Genomic DNA, 22,567 nt, shown 5'->3' on the forward strand with positions numbered 1-22,567 from the left:
AAATATCTGCGAAGAAAACCCAAATTACAAAACAAAACAATCTTACCGTTCTTCTCATGAATGAATATATACGATGCCAGAAATCCGTCCATGCTAACGGTGATATCAGTTGTGAAAAATATGGACATTATGTTGGAGGAGCTGAGCAGCATGGGTGGCAGAGAAAATCCACAGTATTTTCCCATCAATGCCCCTTGTCCTAAATCAGTACTATTGTCAAATACTTGCACATTGTCGTACGCACATTCATAGCTAGACTCTATATTAAACGTCATCCATGTGAGCTGAATAACGAACATTGGAGGAGCTATAATGGTCCATTTGCAGTTTAATGATGCGGGATAGTAGCCATCTGAATGTGAAGGAGAAGCGATGTTGCCAAATTTCTTTCGCAGAATGCCGCCACAACCTAAGAACAGATAAACAATTATTAGTATATATTGTAACAGAGTTTACTCTTCTTTTTAAGAAGTCTAAAAAGCCACATCTTTATTTGACTTCGTCTCCCGATTTGATCGTGTCAATCAAATGACACCGATACTGACAGAAGATTTCTATGAGACTAGGGTTTATAAAAAATACAAATCTCATAAGAGTGGTGGTTTTTTTATGCTATTAACCGCCTATGACAAAAGCAGCGAACTTTTTTAAACAGTTTGGTACCGCCAAGCAGAAAAAAACAGACAGAACGTCCTAGGTTTGTTTTTTTCCATAAATTTCAGATATTTTTTTACGGAAAGGCACTAAAGTTAACCAAGGAGGAGAGTTTTCACATAATTGCCGGCGTTCCAAATTAGTCTTGAGACCACTCCTGTGGGACATCTATTGTGATGAGCTGTTGCGCATGCAGAAGCAGCTGAGTTACAGCACGTGGTTCGCGCCGAAGATTTAACGGTCGTAGCCGTCGATACGAACGGCTACAGAGATGAACTGAAAACAGATATGAACAAGACGATAGTATAGATAATGGAAGAATAAAAGAGAACTAGAACTGAGTCCACAATAAATGTGATTAATGGGGCAGTATGTGAGTTATCTTGGAATGAACGTACACCAAAACCTTAGGATGATTGGGTACATTGAACGATTGCGCAGATTATGAAAGTGGATATACAATAAAGTAGTTGCCATATAGTAGGACGATATATGTGCTATCTTGGACTTAGCTGATGCGATATTGGGCGTCTGCTCAGATGGATGGTTTATGTTGGCGATCTTAGGACAAGTACGAGAAGATTGCCATGCTCAGTGGTGCAATCTGTACAGTTTAGATATCTATTTTGCTTTTAGTGTACTTACCAACATCCATTGAGGTGTATTGTAAAGAAACTTGATTGTTCCTGTCGGTGAATCTTCTGAAATTCCGTACTCTTATCCAGAGAAAATTGTGTGTTGAAGTGAGATTTACATTTGTAATACCGGTGTATTTACCAATTAGAGTTGAATTTTCATTGTCACCGTCTCGTACCTAAAATGCAAAACATATAAAACACTTTTCACACAAAAATAACTTTTCACATTTTTATTTTTATTATAAAGTTTATAAAATTTCCAGCCAAACAAATATTGGAACCCAAATATTTGAAGAAGACATGCAAAAGAAATCAGTTAGTTTATATCGTTTATCACAGGACTTGAGAGAGAAAGGTTTAGGTGAAGAAGACCTGTTATATAGAAATGAGTGGCAACGAAGAGTAAGGAAAAGCGACCCCTGAAAAGAGGAAAGCTGAGGAAGAAGAAGACTGTCTTTTCCCAGATTGTTGAGTAGATCTTTGCAGTTTCTCACCAGTTTTACTTTAGTGAGCAGATTATTTATGGCCAGAATAACTGCTTGGCTATCTGTATAAATGTTGATTATCTTTGCTTTGAGGTCTCCATCGATGATTTCATTAATGTAGGCGACCAAAGCAAAAACTTCAGTCATTTGTATACAATTGTATATTGACCTAGGCTGTGAGATTTGTTATAATCACATGTTTGTCCAAAAACGCCTCATCTGGTACTTTGGACAGTTTTAGATTCATCAGTGAACCATATTAGGTCCCTAATAATGTTTGGGACTTTGTATTCTATGGATAGTATAATTGTGTTAATATTCTCAGTGAAGATTAGTTCTGGTGTCATATCTGAGCGGGAGAGACCTGTGGCAACCTCTAAAGTACTATTTTGAAGGCTCCTGTTATATATAAAAGAATATCGGCACGAATAATACAATATATAAGAAATAGACAATATAATAATATATGGATAACCAATAAAACTAACAATGGATACAGGAAAATAGCCATCAACCAATTATAAATAGAACAACGAGTGGACCGAGTTTATTACATGTTAGGGTAATATGTTTGGCCGAACAACATATCAAACAGTTTATATGTAATGTTAGTACGTTAAAAATTTTAGTTACAACAAAAATACAACTTACCTCAACAAACTTGGAGTACCGTGAGGTTGTATCTCTTATGAATATACGTGATGGCAACATAACCTTCATAAAAAGTATTATAATGTTACCAGGAGGTCTTTGGATCTGATAAATACAATCAAATATGTCGTAACTATTTGGAAGTACGTTCAAAGATCCACTTTCGTCTGTGAGGACTTTGCTACAAACTAATAAAACAAACTTTAGGCTTACTACCTACTTTATTAATATATAAATAGATTATGGTTATTTATAACTATTTAGAAATGTGGAGGATAAGAATGAATCGTCAGGAATCAAATTGAATTCATTATAGTTGACTTGAAGTTTAAGAAGTATATAAAATCCATAAAAACCTACACTAATGCAGACATACAGCGACCGCAGTACAATTGTAATGGATACATATCTCAAGTAGTTTCTGAATGTCAAAAGAGAAAAAAGGACAAGAAAAAAATGCATTTCATCAAGTAAAAAATCAAAAGAAGAAAGATAAGTCTCATGGTCGGGAAAAAATATAAACAATAGCGTACCTAGTACGAAATGAAGATATTGAAGAAAGCCGGAGTGCTTTAAAAACAAAAGTAATCAAGATCCAATAAAAACCCATCGTATTTACGAAAAATAGCAAGAACAAAGAAGTTATAGAGTTAATGAATGAGACGTGATATCACAAAACAAACACAACTGAATACAAGAAGCTCAATAAAATTAAAAATTTTTAGGAAAAAATGCAGAAAAGCTGAAGGAAACTGGCTGTCGACTAAATGTGAAGATATCGAACAATTTCTCTGTATTTGATCTCTCTGAAGGGTATCGTCATTTGGAACTTAATGAGGCATCATCCTGGAAATGCTCTTTAGCAACATCCTATGATATTTTCAGATATTGCCATATGGATTATCCATATCCATATTTTTACAAGAAAAAAAATGTAGTACTTGGGTCATGTATTAAAAGATGAATAATAAAAGTATCTTCCATCTATATTAGAACGGAAAATAGGGGTAGAAAGTACATTGTATAACAATACGGAGTATATAAGGTTGGAATTCAACGACCGAAAATACTGTAATCGATGTGGAGGGTTAATAAAACTTACCAGTAACGTATTCAATAGCCCATCCTTTGTTTTCACCACCGGTTGACGCTGACACAATTGTCAATTGATTACCTTGTGAAATAAATGCATGAGGTAAATTATTTCCACAAAATCTTCCGAGCGAAGGCGAATTCTCGTCTGGTCCATCGTGCAACTAAAGATAAAGATAAGTTTTACTATTATGGTAGAACTTAAAAAGTCTGATTCTTTTTGATTATTTGTGAACAAAGTTTTGCTTATTTTAACAACGATGCAAATGATAGCTGTATTTCAGCTTTGAAATTGATCAAGACGTTACTAAGGAATAAAATGTGACTGTTGTCCATCGAAAAAACTTTAGTTGGAAAAATTTCTGAGTTCAACGAAGAGGTGATGGAAAGGTTGATCTCTGATAAAAACGGAAGGATTGAGTTCTCATTTTAACAGTTGAAGTATAAAAGTAGACGATTGCATTTCCTTTGTGTCAGAACTCCACCACTGCTCTACACGTTTTTCGAGTTAGTCAACTCACATCAGGAACACCTTTGGTTTGCATTTTTTGCAGACCCTGGATTGCAAAATTATTATTATATTCTTCTTCTTGATGTGCCTATCCGTTACGATTGTTGGTGATCATCATGGCAATCTTTATCTTATCTGCAGCAGTGCGGAAAAGCTGCACAGATGTATTGAACCAGATTCTGAGGTTCTTTAACCAAGATGTTCTTCTTCTTCTTGAACCTCGTTTTCCAAATATTTTTCCTTGCAGGATGGTTTGAAGGAGAGCATATCTGGATACATTTCGCATAATATGTCCGAAGAATTGTAACTTTCGAGTTTTGATAGTGGTCAGTACCTCTCGATTCTTATTGATTCTTCTGAGGACCTCCTCATTTGTGACTCGGTTAGTCCACGGGATCTTAAGTATTCTTCAATATAGCCACATTTCAAACGCTTCCAGTTTTCTGCACATATCTTCGTTCAAAATCCACGATTCAACACCATAAAAAAGGACAGAGAAGACGTAGCATCGCAGCATTCTTACTTTTGTATCAAGAGAGCGGTTGTGACTCTTAAAGAAGGCCCCCATCTAATTGAAGGTGGATCTAGCTTTTCCGATGCGTGCTCTAATCTCCTGATTGTTAGTTCATTCTTCATATATTATGGTGCCGAGGTAGTTGTAGTGCGTCACTCTCTCTACAGGGGATTGGTTGACGTAGAGTTGACCTTCTGTTATCCTTTTCTTGCTAATTATCATAAGCTTTGTCTTCTTAACGTTTATATTGAGTCCATATTGTTGACTGTAATACATGATTTTGTTTATAAGAACTTTTAGGTCTTCTAAGTTGTCCGCAAATACTATGGTGTCATCTGCATATCTGATGTTGTTTAGCCAGTAACCATTTAGTAGAATACCTTTTTCAGTTTAGTGCAAAGCTTCATAAATATTCTTTGAGAGTACAGATTGAAGATTAGAGGAGACAAAATAGAGCCTTGCCTCACTCCATGTATGATTTTCACATAGTCAGTGTGTTCACCTTCAACTCTGAGATTTGCTGTCTGATTCCAGTAAAGATTTCTAATTATTTTCAGTTCTTGGTTGTTAATTCCTGCTTCTTTTAGTATTTGCATGATCTTGGCGTGCTGTACTCAATCAAACGCTTTCAAGTAATCAACCAGACATGCGTATACGTCGCAGTTGACGTCTCTGCATCTTTGGAATAAGACTTGTACTGAGAACAAAACCTCTATAGTACCAACAGCATTTGTGAACCCGAACTGGTTGGGGGAAATTTGACTTTCACACAGCTTGTAGATTCTCTTATGAATTATCTTTAGGAACAATTTTAGATGACTCATGAGGCTTATAGTACGGTAATCTTCGCATTTTTTGGCTCCCGGTTTTTTTTTGGAAGTGCAATAAACTCAGATTTCAGCCATTCTGTTGGGATTTCTTCAGAGTTGTATATATTGTTGAATATCTTTGCGATTATTGCTATTGATTCGATGTCCATTATTTTGAGTAGTTCTGCTTGTATATTATCAGGGCCTGTCACTTTGCCATTCTTAACTGTGTTATTGCGGATTAACACATTATTATATATTAAACCGATATTTACGAAATTTAACATACGTTTCAGCCATTTTAGTAGATATTGACGAAAATATAACTGTAAAGATATTTTTTAAGTTTTATATCAAGATTAAAATTTAAATTACCTCTACATAATTAAAGCTGCACCCCTCTTGTAAGTCAAAACGCGCAAAATTTATTCTAATTTTAGTGTCAGAACTTCCTTGAATTTTGTACTGGCAAATGGTTAGTTCACCAAAGTCCGGATGTGATGAAGTAATTACGCCTTCTGTGGCAGTATGAACACCTCCACAACCTGGAACCCCTAGAAGACAAGTAAAGAAATATCCATTATATGGTGTACCAAACTCCATTTGAGCTTACAATACTCAAAAACTAGCTTTTAATGGTATATAAATTACATTCACCAATATTTAAGAGATATGATAATGAAGTACCAAAAGATTACAGAGTACGGTGAAAAACGTAAGTATTTATATATGTATATTTTTTAATTATTTTTATTAAAATTTCAGATTAATTAATTCATTTATTTAAACATCTTTTTTTGAAAAACATCAATTTTTGACAATTTTGTATGATAAATAAAGGTAAGATAATATATAAACAGCCCAATCGGCACGTTCGTCACGTGAAAAAGAATAATATGGAGTACTGTACACAAGGGAATTAGAAAAAAGTACAAAATCGAAAGTAAATGTAAGTAAAGAAGAACATTAAAGCTCTAAAATATCAGTCTACAATCATCTTTCCAGCTGTCCAGGATAACTCAACTGTAATCACGGAACAAATTCAATACCAGGAGAAAATCCAAGAATTAGTCACAAATGGACCATACATAAAACTACAAAAGAACCTAACCAAGTCCATGGAGAATAAAATATACAAAACACTAAATTTAAGGAGTAGACACTGACAGACCACCAAAGAAGAATACTATTACCCCTACCCCACTACACCAGGACACCGCATCTATATACGGAGTCTCAAAAATACACAAATTAAACATATCCCTCAGACCAATTTGCAGCAATATAGGTTCTCCTTGCAGCAAACTGTCAAAGTTACTTCTAAATATAATATAGCCATTAGATCATAACACTAACACTTATACACAGAAGTGACGAAAAACGAAGAAATAAATATTGAGGAGGAATAGGTAAAGGAAGCATTGAGAAAATTAAAAAAACAGAAAATCACCAGGAGAAGACAGAATACCGAATGAACTCCTAAAGTACGGAGGACCAGATCTGACTGAAGAACTACTAAAACCAATCCAAAAAATAATATAACAAAACAGGATTCCTCAAGTATAAAGATGAAGCATCCTAATACCTCTCTTCAAAAAAGGAGACAAATCAGACCCGAAAAATTACACAGGAATTAATTCATTAAACACAACACTAAAATTAACAACCACAGTGATAACAAATAAACTGAATGAAATTAGAATACTAGCAGAAGAACAACAAGGTTTTAGGTCGGGAAGATCATGCATCAACGCTATATTTATAATGAAGCAAGTGCAAGAGAAATCATTAGAATACAACAAACTGGCATATCTATGTTTCGTGAACCTTAATAAAGCATTTGACTGGGTCAAATTAAAGGACGTTATCTACTTATTGTATACAAGAGACATACCTTTAGGATTAATCAAAACGATCGAAAATATCTACCAAAACAACACAATAAAAGTAAAAGTAGAAGATCTAACTGACCCTATTGAAGCTAGCAATGGGATAAGACAAGGAGATTCTTTGAGTCGTCTATTTCTCAACCTGATTATGGATGAAATAATAAAAAAAGTAAGAACTAAAAAAGGATACCAAAGGGGAGAAAAACAATTTAAAATAATCTGCTACGCAGACGACGTAATACTACTCTCTGAAAGTGAAGATGATCTACAACGTATGCAGCACCAACTTATTATAACCGCCAGAAAATTTGCCATGTTAATTTCCCCAAAAAAGACAAAATGCATGAGCAGCAAATTTACCAAGATGTAAATTGGAGCTGGAAGGTCAGATAATACAACAAGTAATGGAGTTTAAATATCTAGGCATCACATTATCTAGCTACGGGAAGCTCGAAAAAGAAGTGGAAGACCAATAATGACACATATAGAGGATATGATTTGAAAAAACAAATGAGAGACGCATTTGTGTAATTTTTTAATATTTATTTTATGGCCTGTGGGGCAATAATTTTTGATTAAGTCCAAAATAGAGAATATAAGCTAGGACTAAAACAGAACCTGCATATATAATTTTTTATGATTTTTTAATTTTAATTTTGTACATATTTTCTTCTGCGCACTCAATAATTCTTTTTTTCTTCATAAAATTATCTTTTTCTCTTTTTTTTTATAGGTTATCGTTTTGGCAATGCCAATTGACCAATTCCGTCTGAAAAAAATTTCCAGGAAAAAAGCAAAATTTTCATAAAGAAACTGTCTTTAAAAAATGTTAAATATGCACTCACCTTCTACAACAGAATAAGTTATCTGAAACCCGGGATAGGTATTTTTATTATCTGAGTGGAAATGTATGCTGACTCTGTTTCCTGGAGAATAAAATGGTTCGGGACTGGAACTGTTACAGAATTTAGCGAACGTTGGATCTCCTGATGAGGGTAATAACTTTGGAAAGAACTAAAAAATACAAAAACATATTTATATAGACCAGTTGGTATTTCTAGATAGTGATACTATATTATTGGATGCTTTAAGTATTAATGGTTGGAACTACCTGTGCATAACAAGGGCGTCAACGAGTGAACAAAAAGCTCATATCGTAAACAATCGAATAAACGTTTATATTTGAAGGGTGTTAGGCTAGAAGGGGCAATGTCCAATAAACGTAATTTTAAAAAAATTAAAACTTACAACAGATAAAACAAAACAGAAATAATTAGAAGAGTTGAGAATGACGGTGGCATTACCTTTATCGGCCGGAAGGATGACAATGTTTTTCTGAAAGACTGATATTTAGTGGTGGAGGTTTGGAAGTACAGAGAATTCTGGCGACATCTTGTCTGGCAATTTCGGCTTGGTTGGAATGAAGATGAGAAGTAGCTTCTTCAGTTTGACAAATAATTTTCTCAGTTGGGATGAAAAGAGGAGTGACAGAAAAATTAAAGCCTTTTGATTAAGCTTTGGGAGCTGAATCGGATATGTGAATATCTGAGAAATTTCATACAACAGTAAAAGATTGTTGTCAGAAATGTGTTGGACCTTTTGGTGAGAAAGTGTCCCATAATAATGGATGGATATTGTGAAAGTGGATGTCATTGTAAGTTTTAAAAAGTAGGGAATCTGTTGTGCCTAAGTTGCGTCGGGTGGATTGAATTAAATTTCGAAGAAGCGAAAAACCAGTTGCTCTAAGAATTTGTAAATGGATGAAAATTTAGTGTGTAAACATTCTTATTTAGGACACATTTTTAGAGTCTACTTACCTCCAAATAGTCACCACTACAATCTTTATTATCGCCTATATTTAACGAAAAGAAGTGAAACATATAACGTTTGTCATATTTTGCTAGCATTTTCCAGTGACAGTCACTAAAAAGAAACATATTTTATCAATTCTCACAAATGTTTGACATGTGTATTAACAGTGTAATTATTATTATTTGTCGATTGATAAACTGAGAAAGAGGTTTTGGTTGTTTATTATATATATGCGCATCATAAATAAACCTGTTCTTCCCTAGCCTGGTACATAATATAATCAAAAGAATTTCTATGAGCATCAACACAGTTCAAATACCTATTGCTGAAATGAGCCATGATGTTCAAGATTTCTTGTGCACTTATCTGCAAACTAACCGTTTCTTAATTCAGATAAACGAATCAACGTTACCTGGTAATGAAGCACTCTTATTAGCATATGTTCAGTTTGTTAAGGATCAAGAAATCCAAGAATTTCTCTTTACGAGAACTTTGGCAACAGACACAAAGGGCGAATCAATATTCAATATTTTGAAAGACTTCTTGCAGTACCGTCTCCTATCGGAGGTTGGCTACCATCACAGCAATCTTTACTTTGTTGGCTGCAGCTCTGAACAACTGTATTGAACTGCACCCATACCACTCCCTTAAATTTCGCAACCAGGAAATCCTCCTACGTCCCACATTTCTCTTTCCCGAGATTTTTCCTTGGATTATGAGTCTAAGCAGACAGTACTTTTCTCCTCTCATAATAGTGAGTCTTTTCTCCTCTTTGAAAGACAATTTCCTTTATTCGATTCCTTTATCAAATATAATACTGGCTGCAACAGATGAAACACCATGATTGGACGTTATCGCGGTTTTTTAAATTACTGGACCCAAAACTAGTAGCTAACTTACCGATTTAATGGATAATTTCCAGGAGAACCAGGTGATTGAATAGACCCATGTGTTGCTGTAATTACTTCATCGCATTCTACAAATTTGTAAAACATGCATTAGCAATAAATAAAATAAAGTAGTCTATAAAAAAGAGTTTTATACCGATACCGAAAGAAGTAAACATTATTAAGCAAATATCAATAGTAAAGTAGATATGGTGAAAGTAAGTAACAAAACTGAATTTATGAAAAATAATGATGAAATCTGTGAAGGGTTCGGTGCATTTGCTTAATATTATACAATAAAAATAAATAAGAATGCCGAAGGAGTCATAAAACCGCCATAAACGGAGTCATATAGAAGGTTACCTCAAGTACTTTTAAATATCTTTAAAAAAGATTTGAACAAAATGATAAACAAAGGTTTTTGAACCTAAAAAATGGTCTAGTTTAGTTGAAAAACCTGACGGATCCTCTATCGAGAGTTTGTTTAGATCCTAATGACATAAATAAAGTAATTATAAGAGATTTTCAATTAATACCAAGATTTGAAAATACATTAGATTTACTAGACATTAAACAATGATTTTGGTAAATCAAGCGCGATAATACGTCATCAGATCTCTGAACCTTTCAACATATAGCAGATTTATTTCGACCCAACTTTATTACAACAGAAATGATAGAAAACTTTAATTGAGAGTCATGTACATTGATTAACAGCTACGAGAATAAAGGAAACAACAATTATTATTTGGAAAAGGCAACTCAAGAAGACACCTTATTAAGTAAAGTTTGTGAAGATTATTTTAAATAAGTAGTAAGATAAGTAAAGGTTGGCCTAATCCTAAAAAAACAACTAAATGTAAAAATAAATACAAAATTATGCTACTAGATATATTTTAAATATTGATAGTATAAAATAAAACATTCTTACGTGGATTTTCTGCTGTCCAAGTAAGTTGGAATCCATCTTTAGAAATTGTTTCATCAGATCTAAACCACAAATACAGAGTATCATGTGTTGACGTCAAGCTTCCATTCAAAGGTAATTTGTTTCCGCAGAATCTACCCATAGTATGAGCCACCGTATTTGGGCCATCGTGGATCTAAAATAAGTATTTTACTAACAGAAATAGTTAAAATGGAAGAGTCGGAGTTCTGTAGTTGATTGGCAACCTTCAGGAGGAAAGTAAAATGATAAGGAAAAATATAATCACTTACCTCCAACCAATCATTTCCACAATTAGGTGACTCTTCTAAATCGAAGTTCGTGAAGTTTATTTTGATAACCTTGTTCGTTGAATTTAACATAATTTTCCATGCGCAGCTAGAGCGATGATTATACGAAGAAAAATCTCCAGCTGGGAATTTTAAGGTACCATTATCGCCTTTTAAATAACCGCCACAACCTACAAAAATTTACCAAAAAAACATTATAATGGAATTCATTAGATAAAATGGATAATATTGATTGACACGATACGTCGTTTCAATTTTACAAATAATAATTAGAGTACCCGATGCAAATTATGAAGTACCCTGGACAATGCATAGAAAATAGTGTAAAAACCCAAGGATGATGTTGTTTAAATTAATTGACAGGATGCTCCAAGCGCAAGAAGTAAAGGAAGCATCAGCTAGAGCCCCTAAAACAATACACGACATATTTCATGAATGCCTAAAAGCAATCGGAGGTATAGGAATTAACACGGAATCCTGGAGCAAATTAATAGCCAGAAAAAGTATAACTAAATGGGATATCGTTGGATATCCGATACCAATTTGTAAAAACGTTTATTCATTCCATATTGCTATACGTAGTGGAAACATGGACTCTCGGAATTACAAATATGAGGCGTATAGAAGCCTTTGAGATGTGGGTTTTTCGAAGAATGCTGAGGATATCTTGGACAGAGCACGTGACCAACAACGAGGTGCTAAGAAGAATGGGTACTGAGAGAGAACTCCTAAATATTGTAAAAAACAGAAAAACGAGTTATCTAGGACATATTTACAGAGGAGAAAAATACAACTTCCTACGACTTATAATGGAAGGGAAAGTGGAAGGAAGAAGAGGTCCAGGAAGAAGAAAATGCTCCTGGTTGAAGAATGTAAGAGACTGGACTGGCATGGACACACATTCGATACTAAGAACAGCTCAAGATAGAGAGCAATTTGCTGTAGTTATAGCCAACCTTTGGTAATGGAGAAGGCACCTTAAGAAGAAGAAATGGGATAACAAATCCAGGAGATTATATGAAAATTACATTGGAGATAGTAGAAAGGTACCGACCTATAAGTCAATGCAAGATAAAAGATTCCAAACGTTAGAGTTGTTGGAATCAGAAAGGAACCTAGGAATTCAAGGAGGAAAATTAAGGAAATCAAAAATATATTGTATAATGTAAAATGGAGATCACGTGTAACACAATGTAGGGAGTTTTTGGAGGTTCGTACAAGAGACAGAAACAAAATGAAAAACAATGGTGTACAAATTACCTATCGCATAGGAAGGAGTCGCAATGTTTCTCGCAGAGATGTAGACGATTTAGTGGAGATCACCACACACTGATTGTACGCGCCAATCTTCCCTACTTGAGTTTAAATTCGGTGCGCATAGATGCTACGCACGTGAACCAGCAGTCAGAGTTCACCTTCAGAACAAAAGACACACAAAATCATTGTGCTATTTTTATTGCAATAAATACAAAGCATTTATAGTGCAGTTTCATTTTAATTCAGCAAATACAGAACACTTCAAGCGTAAGCTACAGATTTGGTCCTTCGAGCCGGATCTTTTGTTCTAAAGGTGAACTCTGACTGCTGGTTCACGTGCGTAGCATCTATGTGCACCGAATAGGGGAGATTGGCGGCTACACTGCTACATTTTGAACCTGGATATTTGTATACGAAGACGCACAAATCACCTGTTTTTGGTGAAATATGGTAAACGTAAATGCGCACTGGTAGCTATACATACCGACTAAATCATCATGTCTGATTTTCGCGCGCATTCCTTGTTGACGTGGTATGCATTCTTATCAGAGATACTCAAAAGATCAAGTGAAGTTCGTAACGCTCAGTTTCGCGCGACTATCGTTCCAAAATAAACTTTAAACTTGTATGATAGCTATTGCTACTACTATCACTTAAAGGATTAAAAATAAACAAACTTTTAACACAAATAAACTTTTAAAATAGTTAATAAAGTAAAACTGCTTTAATTTCTTAAACAAATATAGTAGTTTAAAAATAAATCTTACCTTGCAATTGAGTTTGACAGTATGTTCCAGTAAATCCAGACTTACAAATACATTTTAGTCTATTATTAACGCTTTGACATTCGCCGTTATTACTACATGGATTCGGTGTACAAGCGTTTGATTTCAAAGTGGCGCAAGTGGCGCCTGTGTAATACCTGTAACAATCGCAGTGATAGTTTCCATCATCAGCAACTGAACAGCGTCCATGAACGCATGGGTTTGGTTGGCAGGCATGTAAAGGAACGCTTGTACGAACACAACCGTTTGGACCAACGCCGCTGCCGGCGTATCCCAATGGACATACGCACTGCACTGTACCTAAAGCTGTAAAAAATATTTTATAATTTTAGAGAAGAGAAGAAACCATAAATAAAGCAGGGGCCTACATCCAAAGATATTTGTACTTTTTAATTCGATAGGTATATATATATATATATATATATATATATATATATATATATATATATATATATATATATATATACCTATCGAGTATATATATATATATATATATATATAGAGAGAGAGAGAGAGAGAGAGAGAGAGAGAGAGAGAGAGAGGAAGTTAAAAGCTAGGCGGAGCCAAATTGGACGCGGTTCAATCCGGAAACTGAATAATTTTGATAAAAAATCGAAGTTCTTTCACCCAAAAATAACCTTCTAAATAAAAGAAGAATTTGCAAAGTTCTTAAAGAGATACAGTGTTGGAGGGATAGAACAACGGCTGCCAAAGCCAATATTCTGCTTCAAGCTCTCTATAATTAGGAGTTTATTATCAAGCTGTTTACACTGAGTGACATTATGAGCATAATATGTCCAGTCAATAAAATCTTACAAGGTACTAGCTTGGACGTCGAGATGGCAAAAGCAAAATCAGATTCGACGTCAAGGTGTACTATGGCATGAGAGCTAATTCTGAAGAGGCGAAGGCAGTTATGGAAGAGTTAGACGTAGAGATAAGTGTTCCTAGTCTTACAGGCAGACAAAGACACAGGGAAAACTGCGATCATAATGATGATGCTATAACATATTGGAAAAGAACTGTTTTTATTTCAACACTAGACGATGTTACGACTGACATTAGGGAATGTTTTGCTGAAGAAAATATTTATCATTAAAAGTCAACATACTTCTGCCCTCACAACTACTGAAACAGGAGGGTAATGATCTGACTCACCGAGTGATTGCCGGTATAAGCAATCCCCCACTAACTGACCAACGGCTTCGGGCGGATGAGTTAGTAAGTGGTAGGGCTTTTTTTTGTCCTGGGGTAGAGAAATTGTCTCCAAAGGCGGATGAACCTATTAGTGGTCAACGGCATAAGGATGTAGAAGGCAACGGGAAACCACTATATTAAAGATCGTCAGATTTCCCTAGAACAATAACCATGCAAAGTAAGGCCAATCATATGGCCCCTAGTCCGCGGCGGACCTTTAATAGTCGAGGGGTGCTAAGAATCTCCGCGATGAGGAGCCACCCGAATGTGGCAACTAACTATATAGAGAACAAATCCTTTTTAAACTTCGGGACATGGAATGTAAGTAGTTTGTTCGAACAAGGAAAGAAAACAAAAACCATGGTTATCAGTAAGAGGGGCAAAGTCATTACAAGGATCCAGATAAAAAATGAAGATATTGAGCAAGTGGACAAAATGAAATACTTACTAGTCTGGATTACGGAAGATCTGAATCCGAAATCAGAAATTCGCTCAAGAATAGAGCAATCAAGAGCAGCCTTTCTAAAATGAGGAAATTTCTGAGTAACCAAAGACTCAATCTGCAAATCCGATATCGGATGGTAAAATGTTATATCTACTCTATTATTCTTTATGGTGTCGAAGCCTGGACTGTTAATGTTGACTTAATGAGAAAACTGGAAACTTTTGAGATGTGACTTTTTAGGAGAATTTTTTTAGATACCATGGACCGATCATATTACGAACGAAATGGTCTTGCACAGAATGGAAAGAGACAGAGAACTTTTGACCACCATTAAAAGGCGAAAGACAGCATATTTGGGGCACATACTTAGAAATGATGAGTACAAGTTGTCGCAGCTTATTATAAAGGGTAAAATCGAAGGAAGAAGGGGTCCAGAGACGACAAATATCCTGGCTGAAAAACATTCGCGACTGGACCGGGTTAAACACACAGACGCTGTTAAGAAAAGCAGAAGATAGAAACGAATTTGCAATGGTTATAGCCAACCTTCATTAGTGGAGACGGCACTAGAAGAAGAAGAAGAATGATCTGATACATAAATTGAATCTGTGCTTAACTGAACTACCATTCTTTGAAGAAGAATCATCCTTTGTAGTTTAAAAGAGATTAATGATAGAGATTCTTCTATACAAGCAAATGAGCATAAACGTCCTTAATGTAAAAATAAAATGTAAAATACTTACTTGAACTATCAGAACAAGTGGCCAATCGATGACAACCTCCATTATTGATATTACATATACCTTGATAGGTACAAGATATACCATTTCCTAAATATCCCGAGGGACAAGGTCCACAACTTCTGGATCCCTACAAAAAAAAATCAAACTCGTCTACAAAAACCGTAAATATATTTTAAAACTTTAAAATTCCTAGAAATATTATGTTATTTGTGTCTGTAATGATCTGAAAAAATAAAAAAAATCAATTTTTATTAGGTCACATTTGCCATTGTCAAGTCAGGTAAGAACCCCCCTTGCTGGTGCTTGAAGTAAACTGACTTTCCTGGTCGATGCAGTTTGTCACCTCGGGGGAACAAATAAGGGTCTAACCACCTTCTGTTGTCTCCGGGTGCTCTGTAGAGGGCTTCGAATATACTGTCGAGAGCTCCTCTACTTAAGTCCATTTTCGGGTTATGGACTTTGATGTCTTGCCTTGAAAAAGGCAAGATATTTCTTACATGACAATTTCTTCGTCGAAATAAAACACCAAGTTAAGTTGAAACAATTCTCAGCCACAGAGTATGGAAAATAAATGCAGGAAGCAGAGCCCCGAGAGCACTAAGCTCTCGGAGAGCCCGTGAGGGACTGACCTGGCTGGCCTGAAAATCACCAATATCACCGCTGTTCGAGCGATAAATAGGGATTTCCAGGTCAAGAGCCAATGGGAAAATTCGAGGCGGGGCGATGCGCATCGAAATGCGTACTAGTCCACAGACTGGTACGATGACAAGTTATACTTATATACCTGATCGAAGCGCGCTTGCTTGAACGGTCCTTGGCAAAGCTTTTTGTGATTGGTCCTGTCCGTGTGTAGGTAGGAGGGTCCTACTAAACAGTTTTGTGATCTGTGGTATTTTTGACTTTTTCTTTAATATCGTTTTCCATGTTATTGGAAGTCTTTGGGTCTCATCTCTTTGGTTTACACTGTTGGAATTTTTTTCTATTTCTATTGATTGTTTGATTTCGCGTTTTCTTCCTTTTGTCACTGTTCGTTTGTTTTAGGTTTATTGTATGTCCTATGTTTGAGACATGTTGTGCAAGGGACAACTTTTTTCTCTCCTTTCGATGTTCTTCTCGTCTAACATTGATTCTTCGGTTGGTTTGTCCGATGTACTATTTGTCACAATCCCCACATAAAATCTCGTATGCTCCTTGTTTTTCTAACCAAATTTTTATTTTGGCCAATGGTAAAATTTTTTTTTATTTTTAATTTATTTATTTAGATTTTTCTGTCGCTATTAAATATCGTTTCTATTTTGTGTTTTCTTAGCCCTCTCCAAATTTTCTCTGTTGTACCCTTTACATATGGTAGAATGGCTTTTACAATCGGTTTTGCGTCTTCTATTGGGTTCTTAATTCTTTCTTGAGCATTATGAGCCTTTTCAATGGTATATGTTGAGAATCCGTTTTTCTAAGCGCTGTTTTCACATTATGCATTTTTTTATTTTTATGTTCTTCTTCTGTAAGTCTTTCGGATTGTGTCATCAGCGTTTTAATGTCTGAATGTAATTGTGCAGGATGGTGATCGGTGAATCGGCATGTTGATATCTGTCGGTATGTGTGTGTTTTCGATATACTGGGTGTCCTATGTGCCCGTCTTCCGTCTTTATTATTAACACATCTAAAAATGGTAGTTGTTCGTTTTCTTAGTTCCATAGTAAACTGGATTTTATGGTGGATATTATGTACTTTCATAATTTTGTACTCATTTTAAAACTACGGTTTTTGCAATTTAAAAGTGCCATAAAAAATTATAACCAACAGTTTGGAGTTGCAAACTCTTGGAGGTTACTCCAGACATTGCCTTTCATAACGCTATGCTGGTGTCAAAAAGTCACTAGTTAATGCAGGTTTTTTTTCTGTACAGCTTGTGTTATAGTTCAGATAAACCTTTTTGAGAAGGAGGTGATTAACCGAAATTAACCTACAATCAATAAGTTTTTACTTACATGAGTATTTAGACATAACACGAGTGGATTCATGCTACAACCTCCATTATTAGTTACACATTCATCTATGTCTATACAGTGATATCCGTTTCCAGTAAAACCTGAAATCAAAAACAACCTGTTCATGTGTGTGAATCAAAGAGATTTTAATATCAAAATATGAAACATTGTTATATAAATAATATAAAGTCAAATTGTCATAGTTTTTACAAATTTAACAATGATTTTTCTTTTGGTGTGATCTGCCGGAGGACGTTAGCAATCATTACAAATACTCCTATCTTTGATGCTGCCGCCCTAAACAACTCTAAGGAAGCGCATTCAAATGGAGGTTTCTTAACAATGACATTCTTCGCTTTCCTATCGATCTCTTTCCCTCTATTTTATCTTGCATTATTACCTGAAGTGGGGTATATCTTTTTCATCTCATTACATGCTTAGTAATAGAGAACTACCGAACGATTGGCTAAAATTGAATCTGATAATCAAGTTATCTGAACCAAAACCTCAAACTATATCTACCGAAAATACAACACTGATATCTGATATGATAACTTGGTCTTGGCACCAGTGAAGCGTTATTAAACATTACTTTATATATTTTTAACAAATCAGGTTTTAATATTCTGTTTCTATGAGCTGTATGGTTTAAAGTCTGTCAGTAGGGTACTAAGCTGGGTGAAGTCAAGAGTTTCTAAAGCCAGTGTAAGACCAATAATGACATATGCCTCAGAAACAAGACCCGACAAAGACACAACACAAAGGCTAATTTTTTGTAATTATTAAAGAAATTAATATCGCCTTACCTGGAGGACAATGACCGCAGTAAAATGATCCTGGGACATTAACGCATTCAACATTGGGTGCACATGGTGGATGGTTCAGTGAACATTCATTCACATCTACGTTGCAAGCTAAAGTTTTACCGTCTGTTGTCCAACCCTAAAAAATCAATAGATAATGAAATCAATTAAATAAGTTTCAATAGCTTTCTTCCATTTATTTCTATCCTATGCTAGGCTTGTACCAATCGTGTAGTCTCAATAATTTCAGATCTATTTTTACCGTCTTCATTTTTTTAGAGGGCACTCTCTTGTATAAGTTTATGTGTTTATTAATTCTTCCTTGTATCAATCTAGCTGTACGCTCCAGCCATTTTAATCTTTGAATTTTAGTATCGTTATTTTTTATTGCCCACATCTTTGCATTAATTTGTTATTGGTTCTTTTTCGCCTAATAACCTCCTTTTTAAATCTCCGTATATTTTTTACTCCCATCTATAATCTAATTTTAACTTCATATCTTAATTAAGTATCTAGGTCTTTAGTGGGTCTCCTAGTGATTCTTTTTTCAGTACATGCCTCTTTACATTGTTAGAATATACCAAAATATTATATTAAATGGTTGGTATTAATCATCTGTAAAGGTTGGTAACCATGTATACTATTTTATGAATAAAGCCAGGCTGTGTTGAGAACTCGAAACGTCTTCACGCTTATTTATTTCAATGTAAGATACATCAGATGCTAAAAGCTGTAAAAATTTTCTGGATTGATAATATTATGTACTTTTGGCTCAAAAAGTGCCACATTTTTAACATAGAGCCAAAAGCATTTAGCCATATTTATTCTTAACAAAATTAAAAGATTCACAGAATCAGATCACCTCTGCACAAACATGTGAGCAAGGTCTTAGTTTTCAGGAACTTAGAATACTAAAACACTTAACTATATACTTACCGGATCACATAAACATTTGTAGCCGTTTTGGTTATTTTGTGATATACAGGTTCCATGTCCACAAAGTTCTGTTTCAGCTGTAGCACAGTCAACACTTTTCCTTAGACAGTGTAGACCAATATATCCGTTTACACAATCACATCTAAAACAGAATAGTGCGTTAATTTAATTTAGATTTTTGTGCTTTAGGGATAGAAAATTTCAAACTTCATAATGTGCTTAAAATGTTTTACAGAATTCTCCTTTACTAAGTCACACAGACGTGTCTACAACTGCATAAGAGTCGGATGTAGCAATATTTAGCAGTGGTGAATATTCCTACAACCTTAAAAGCCCTAAAGTGAATTCTAGGCTAGTGTGGGAATGCCGAGAAGAATTCTATTAACTGGTGGAATATAACAGTGTCAAAATAGTGTAGGTTCTAAGTTACCGGGCAATACACAGCAATAAAACAGTTGACTAAATTTCCAGAAGAAGATTAGCTACAAAACACTTCCAGTGGTAGGTCAGAGATCGGAAATAAGTCTGCATCCGAACACAACATAACTCTCACAGGGAAAATATACACAGCACACATGAAAGCAAAGATGATAACAGGTATATTGGATGGAATAAGGCTGAAGTGCTGCAAAAAACAAACAGGATTTAGAAAGTTATAACAAGCAAAAAAAAGAATTTACAGTCATCGCATGACTGTAGGATATTAGATGGTCGGCAGCAAACATTTTTGGGATACTACCAAGTGGCTCCGAGCACATATATATCCGAACACACAGATGATACAAGATTCCACAATTCTGCTGAAAAAAAAGTAGAACTACCTTCAATAAAAGTATTATACATACCTGTAAGAACCAACTGTATTTACACAGACTCCACCATTTTGACAACCCAAATCAGTACCTTGAAATCTGTTACATTCGTTCACATCAACAGTGCAGTCAGAACCCTAAAATACAATAAAAATCATTTTTTCTATTATAAACTTTTTGTATATATACAGGGTGAGTTTTTAGTACGACATCGGTCGATCATTCCATTGTGGTACAAGATATCCAAAAAACTTATTAAGAAAAAATGTAGGCAATGATATTCTCCATACTTGGAAAATATGTGGAATTCTACAGGGTGATTAATAACTAAGTGGTAGGTATAGCAAACATACAATTTTTTAAATGGGACACCCTATATATTTTGTCATATTTATATTTCTCTTATAATTCTTGTTCTTATAATATTGGGCTTTGTATTACTATACAGAGTATTTAACAAGTTATGATCATTTTTATTTCGAAATCCCTATGAAATCGACACCATGTATATAAAGAAGTAATGCATAAACAATTATTTATTTTATATAATAAGGTAAACAATATATTGAAGTTTTTAAATTAAGGTTAATTGAAATCATTGACTAAAATTTGTATACAGAGTGAACTACAAAACGAAATTAGTATTTTCTTAATTTTATTAAATGGATCACCCTGTATTTGATTTTTTAGAAGTATTGTATTTAGGATACTCTTTTATTTTTATATAGCTCTATACCTAAACTCATTATTTTCCGAGATATTTTTAGTTTTCTTCAAATTTCGAGAATGCATTCAATTTTTGTAATTAGAAATAAGCATTGAGTATTGAATGATAATATAACAAAATTCTTTTTATTCAATAAGTAACTAACAACAAATATAAACCATAATAAAATGTAACAATTAATGTGATATTAGGGAAATAAGTCTAAAGTAAATGTTTAAAATGTCCACCTTCAACGTCTATACAAGTTTGTAACCGATATTCAAATGACCGAGCCACATTTCTTAACATTTGTAAGTCCGGCTTTGTTGGAGGCTTCTGGTATACAAGTTTTTTTATATAGCCCCACACGAAAAAATCAATTTTGGAGAATTCCAGTGATCGTGGTGGCCAAACAGTTGGTCCTCCTCTGCCTATCCACCTCTCAGGAAAGTTATTATTTAGATGATTGTGAATAGAAGCAGTGTGGTGACCTGGAGCACCGTCGTGTAATAACTACATTCGTTGTCGAATATTAAGCGGTTCATTTTGCAGTAGTATTGGCAAATGATTATTTAGAAAATCCAGATATATGACACCATTCACACGACCATCAAAAAAATGTAGACCAATCACATAATTGCCAAAAATACTACCCCAAACATTTATAGACCACCTAGTTTGACTATGAGTGTTATAGTGCAGGCATTGAAGCATTATTGCTCCGAATTTTTTTACTGTGAACCGAATTGCATACAATTTTGGAATTAGGTTCGTCTTACCCTTAACTTCAAAAGTGAAAATGATTTGAACTCCGCAACCACCCTGGGAGTGGTTGCCACCCCTTCTCGGGGGTGAATTTTTTTTTTTCAAAATAAAGTTTTTCGAAAAATCCAATACTTTTCAAGTTATTGGCAATTGAAAATTCGCAATTTTTTCACGTTTTTCATCGATTTTTTCCAAATATCTCCAAAAATATACGTTTTATCGAAAATTTTATAAAAAGCAAAATTGTAGCAGGTAAAAAAATGAACAATTTGGTTTTTTATAAAGTATTCTAAGTGCAATATTAAGCTAGATATTAAAGATCAAAGCCGTTTTTTATTTTGTCTGAAATTTAATCGATGTGGCCAATGCCATCTAGCGGCGAGCAGATGCATTTTAGCCATTCTAATAAAAAAGGTTTTGTAGTGCTTGAAATAAGCTTTAAAATGAGCACTACTAAAAGTCTTTTGCACGTAAAATAAGTGAGCTGTATTGCAAATAAGAGGAGCATCTAATGTTTTTTCTTTTAAATCAATGGGTTTCATAAGTGCCATTTCCACCAAAATTAAAATTAATCGTATTCCGCCTAGAATTAACTTTATTGTGAAGAGTTTGATGGGTTGTATCAGTTTGGCTGCTTCAGGACACATATTTTTCAAAAAAGTCACGATTAAAAAAAAATTTGAAATTTTTAAAAAACCACCTTTTTTTTCATAATATCTCAAAAATGACGACAGATACGTATATAAGTGTAGGGATAAAAAATTTAGGTATTTTTCTGACAAACAATTTGGTTTTTTTGTTTTTCTGTCAAACAAAAATTGACAGAGAAATGATAATTTAAAGAGCGCGTGGCAGCACAATCACAGCCTCTCTAAAGCCCTTTAACCATTCACCGTTTTAGAAAAAGGTTTTTTACTATATATTGCAATAAAGGATGTTGTAGCTCTCTTAA

At 34.5% G+C, this 22,567-nt stretch overlaps 1 protein-coding gene across 1 annotated transcript in view; it reads right to left on the reverse strand.

Annotated features, from left to right (window-relative positions):
- LOC140452397 (cubilin-like) overlaps positions 1-22,567 on the reverse strand; it is a 76,283-nt gene that overhangs the window by 46,518 nt on the left and 7,198 nt on the right. The window contains exons 4-19 of the mRNA XM_072546621.1: positions 20,178-20,281; positions 19,333-19,474; positions 18,400-18,535; positions 17,594-17,694; positions 15,606-15,732; positions 13,203-13,526; positions 11,161-11,348; positions 10,874-11,045; positions 9,956-10,031; positions 9,061-9,166; positions 8,089-8,257; positions 5,730-5,908; positions 3,531-3,684; positions 2,429-2,616; positions 1,300-1,468; positions 47-409 (exon numbers count right to left, since the gene is read on the reverse strand). Of these exons, the coding sequence (XP_072402722.1) occupies positions 47-409; positions 1,300-1,468; positions 2,429-2,616; positions 3,531-3,684; positions 5,730-5,908; positions 8,089-8,257; positions 9,061-9,166; positions 9,956-10,031; positions 10,874-11,045; positions 11,161-11,348; positions 13,203-13,526; positions 15,606-15,732; positions 17,594-17,694; positions 18,400-18,535; positions 19,333-19,474; positions 20,178-20,281 (2,698 nt within the window). The remainder of the gene's footprint in view (positions 1-46; positions 410-1,299; positions 1,469-2,428; positions 2,617-3,530; positions 3,685-5,729; positions 5,909-8,088; positions 8,258-9,060; positions 9,167-9,955; positions 10,032-10,873; positions 11,046-11,160; positions 11,349-13,202; positions 13,527-15,605; positions 15,733-17,593; positions 17,695-18,399; positions 18,536-19,332; positions 19,475-20,177; positions 20,282-22,567) is intronic.

The sequence above is a fragment of the Diabrotica undecimpunctata genome, chromosome 10 (assembly GCF_040954645.1).
Source record: "Diabrotica undecimpunctata isolate CICGRU chromosome 10, icDiaUnde3, whole genome shotgun sequence".
Classification (NCBI taxonomy): domain Eukaryota; kingdom Metazoa; phylum Arthropoda; class Insecta; order Coleoptera; family Chrysomelidae; genus Diabrotica; species Diabrotica undecimpunctata.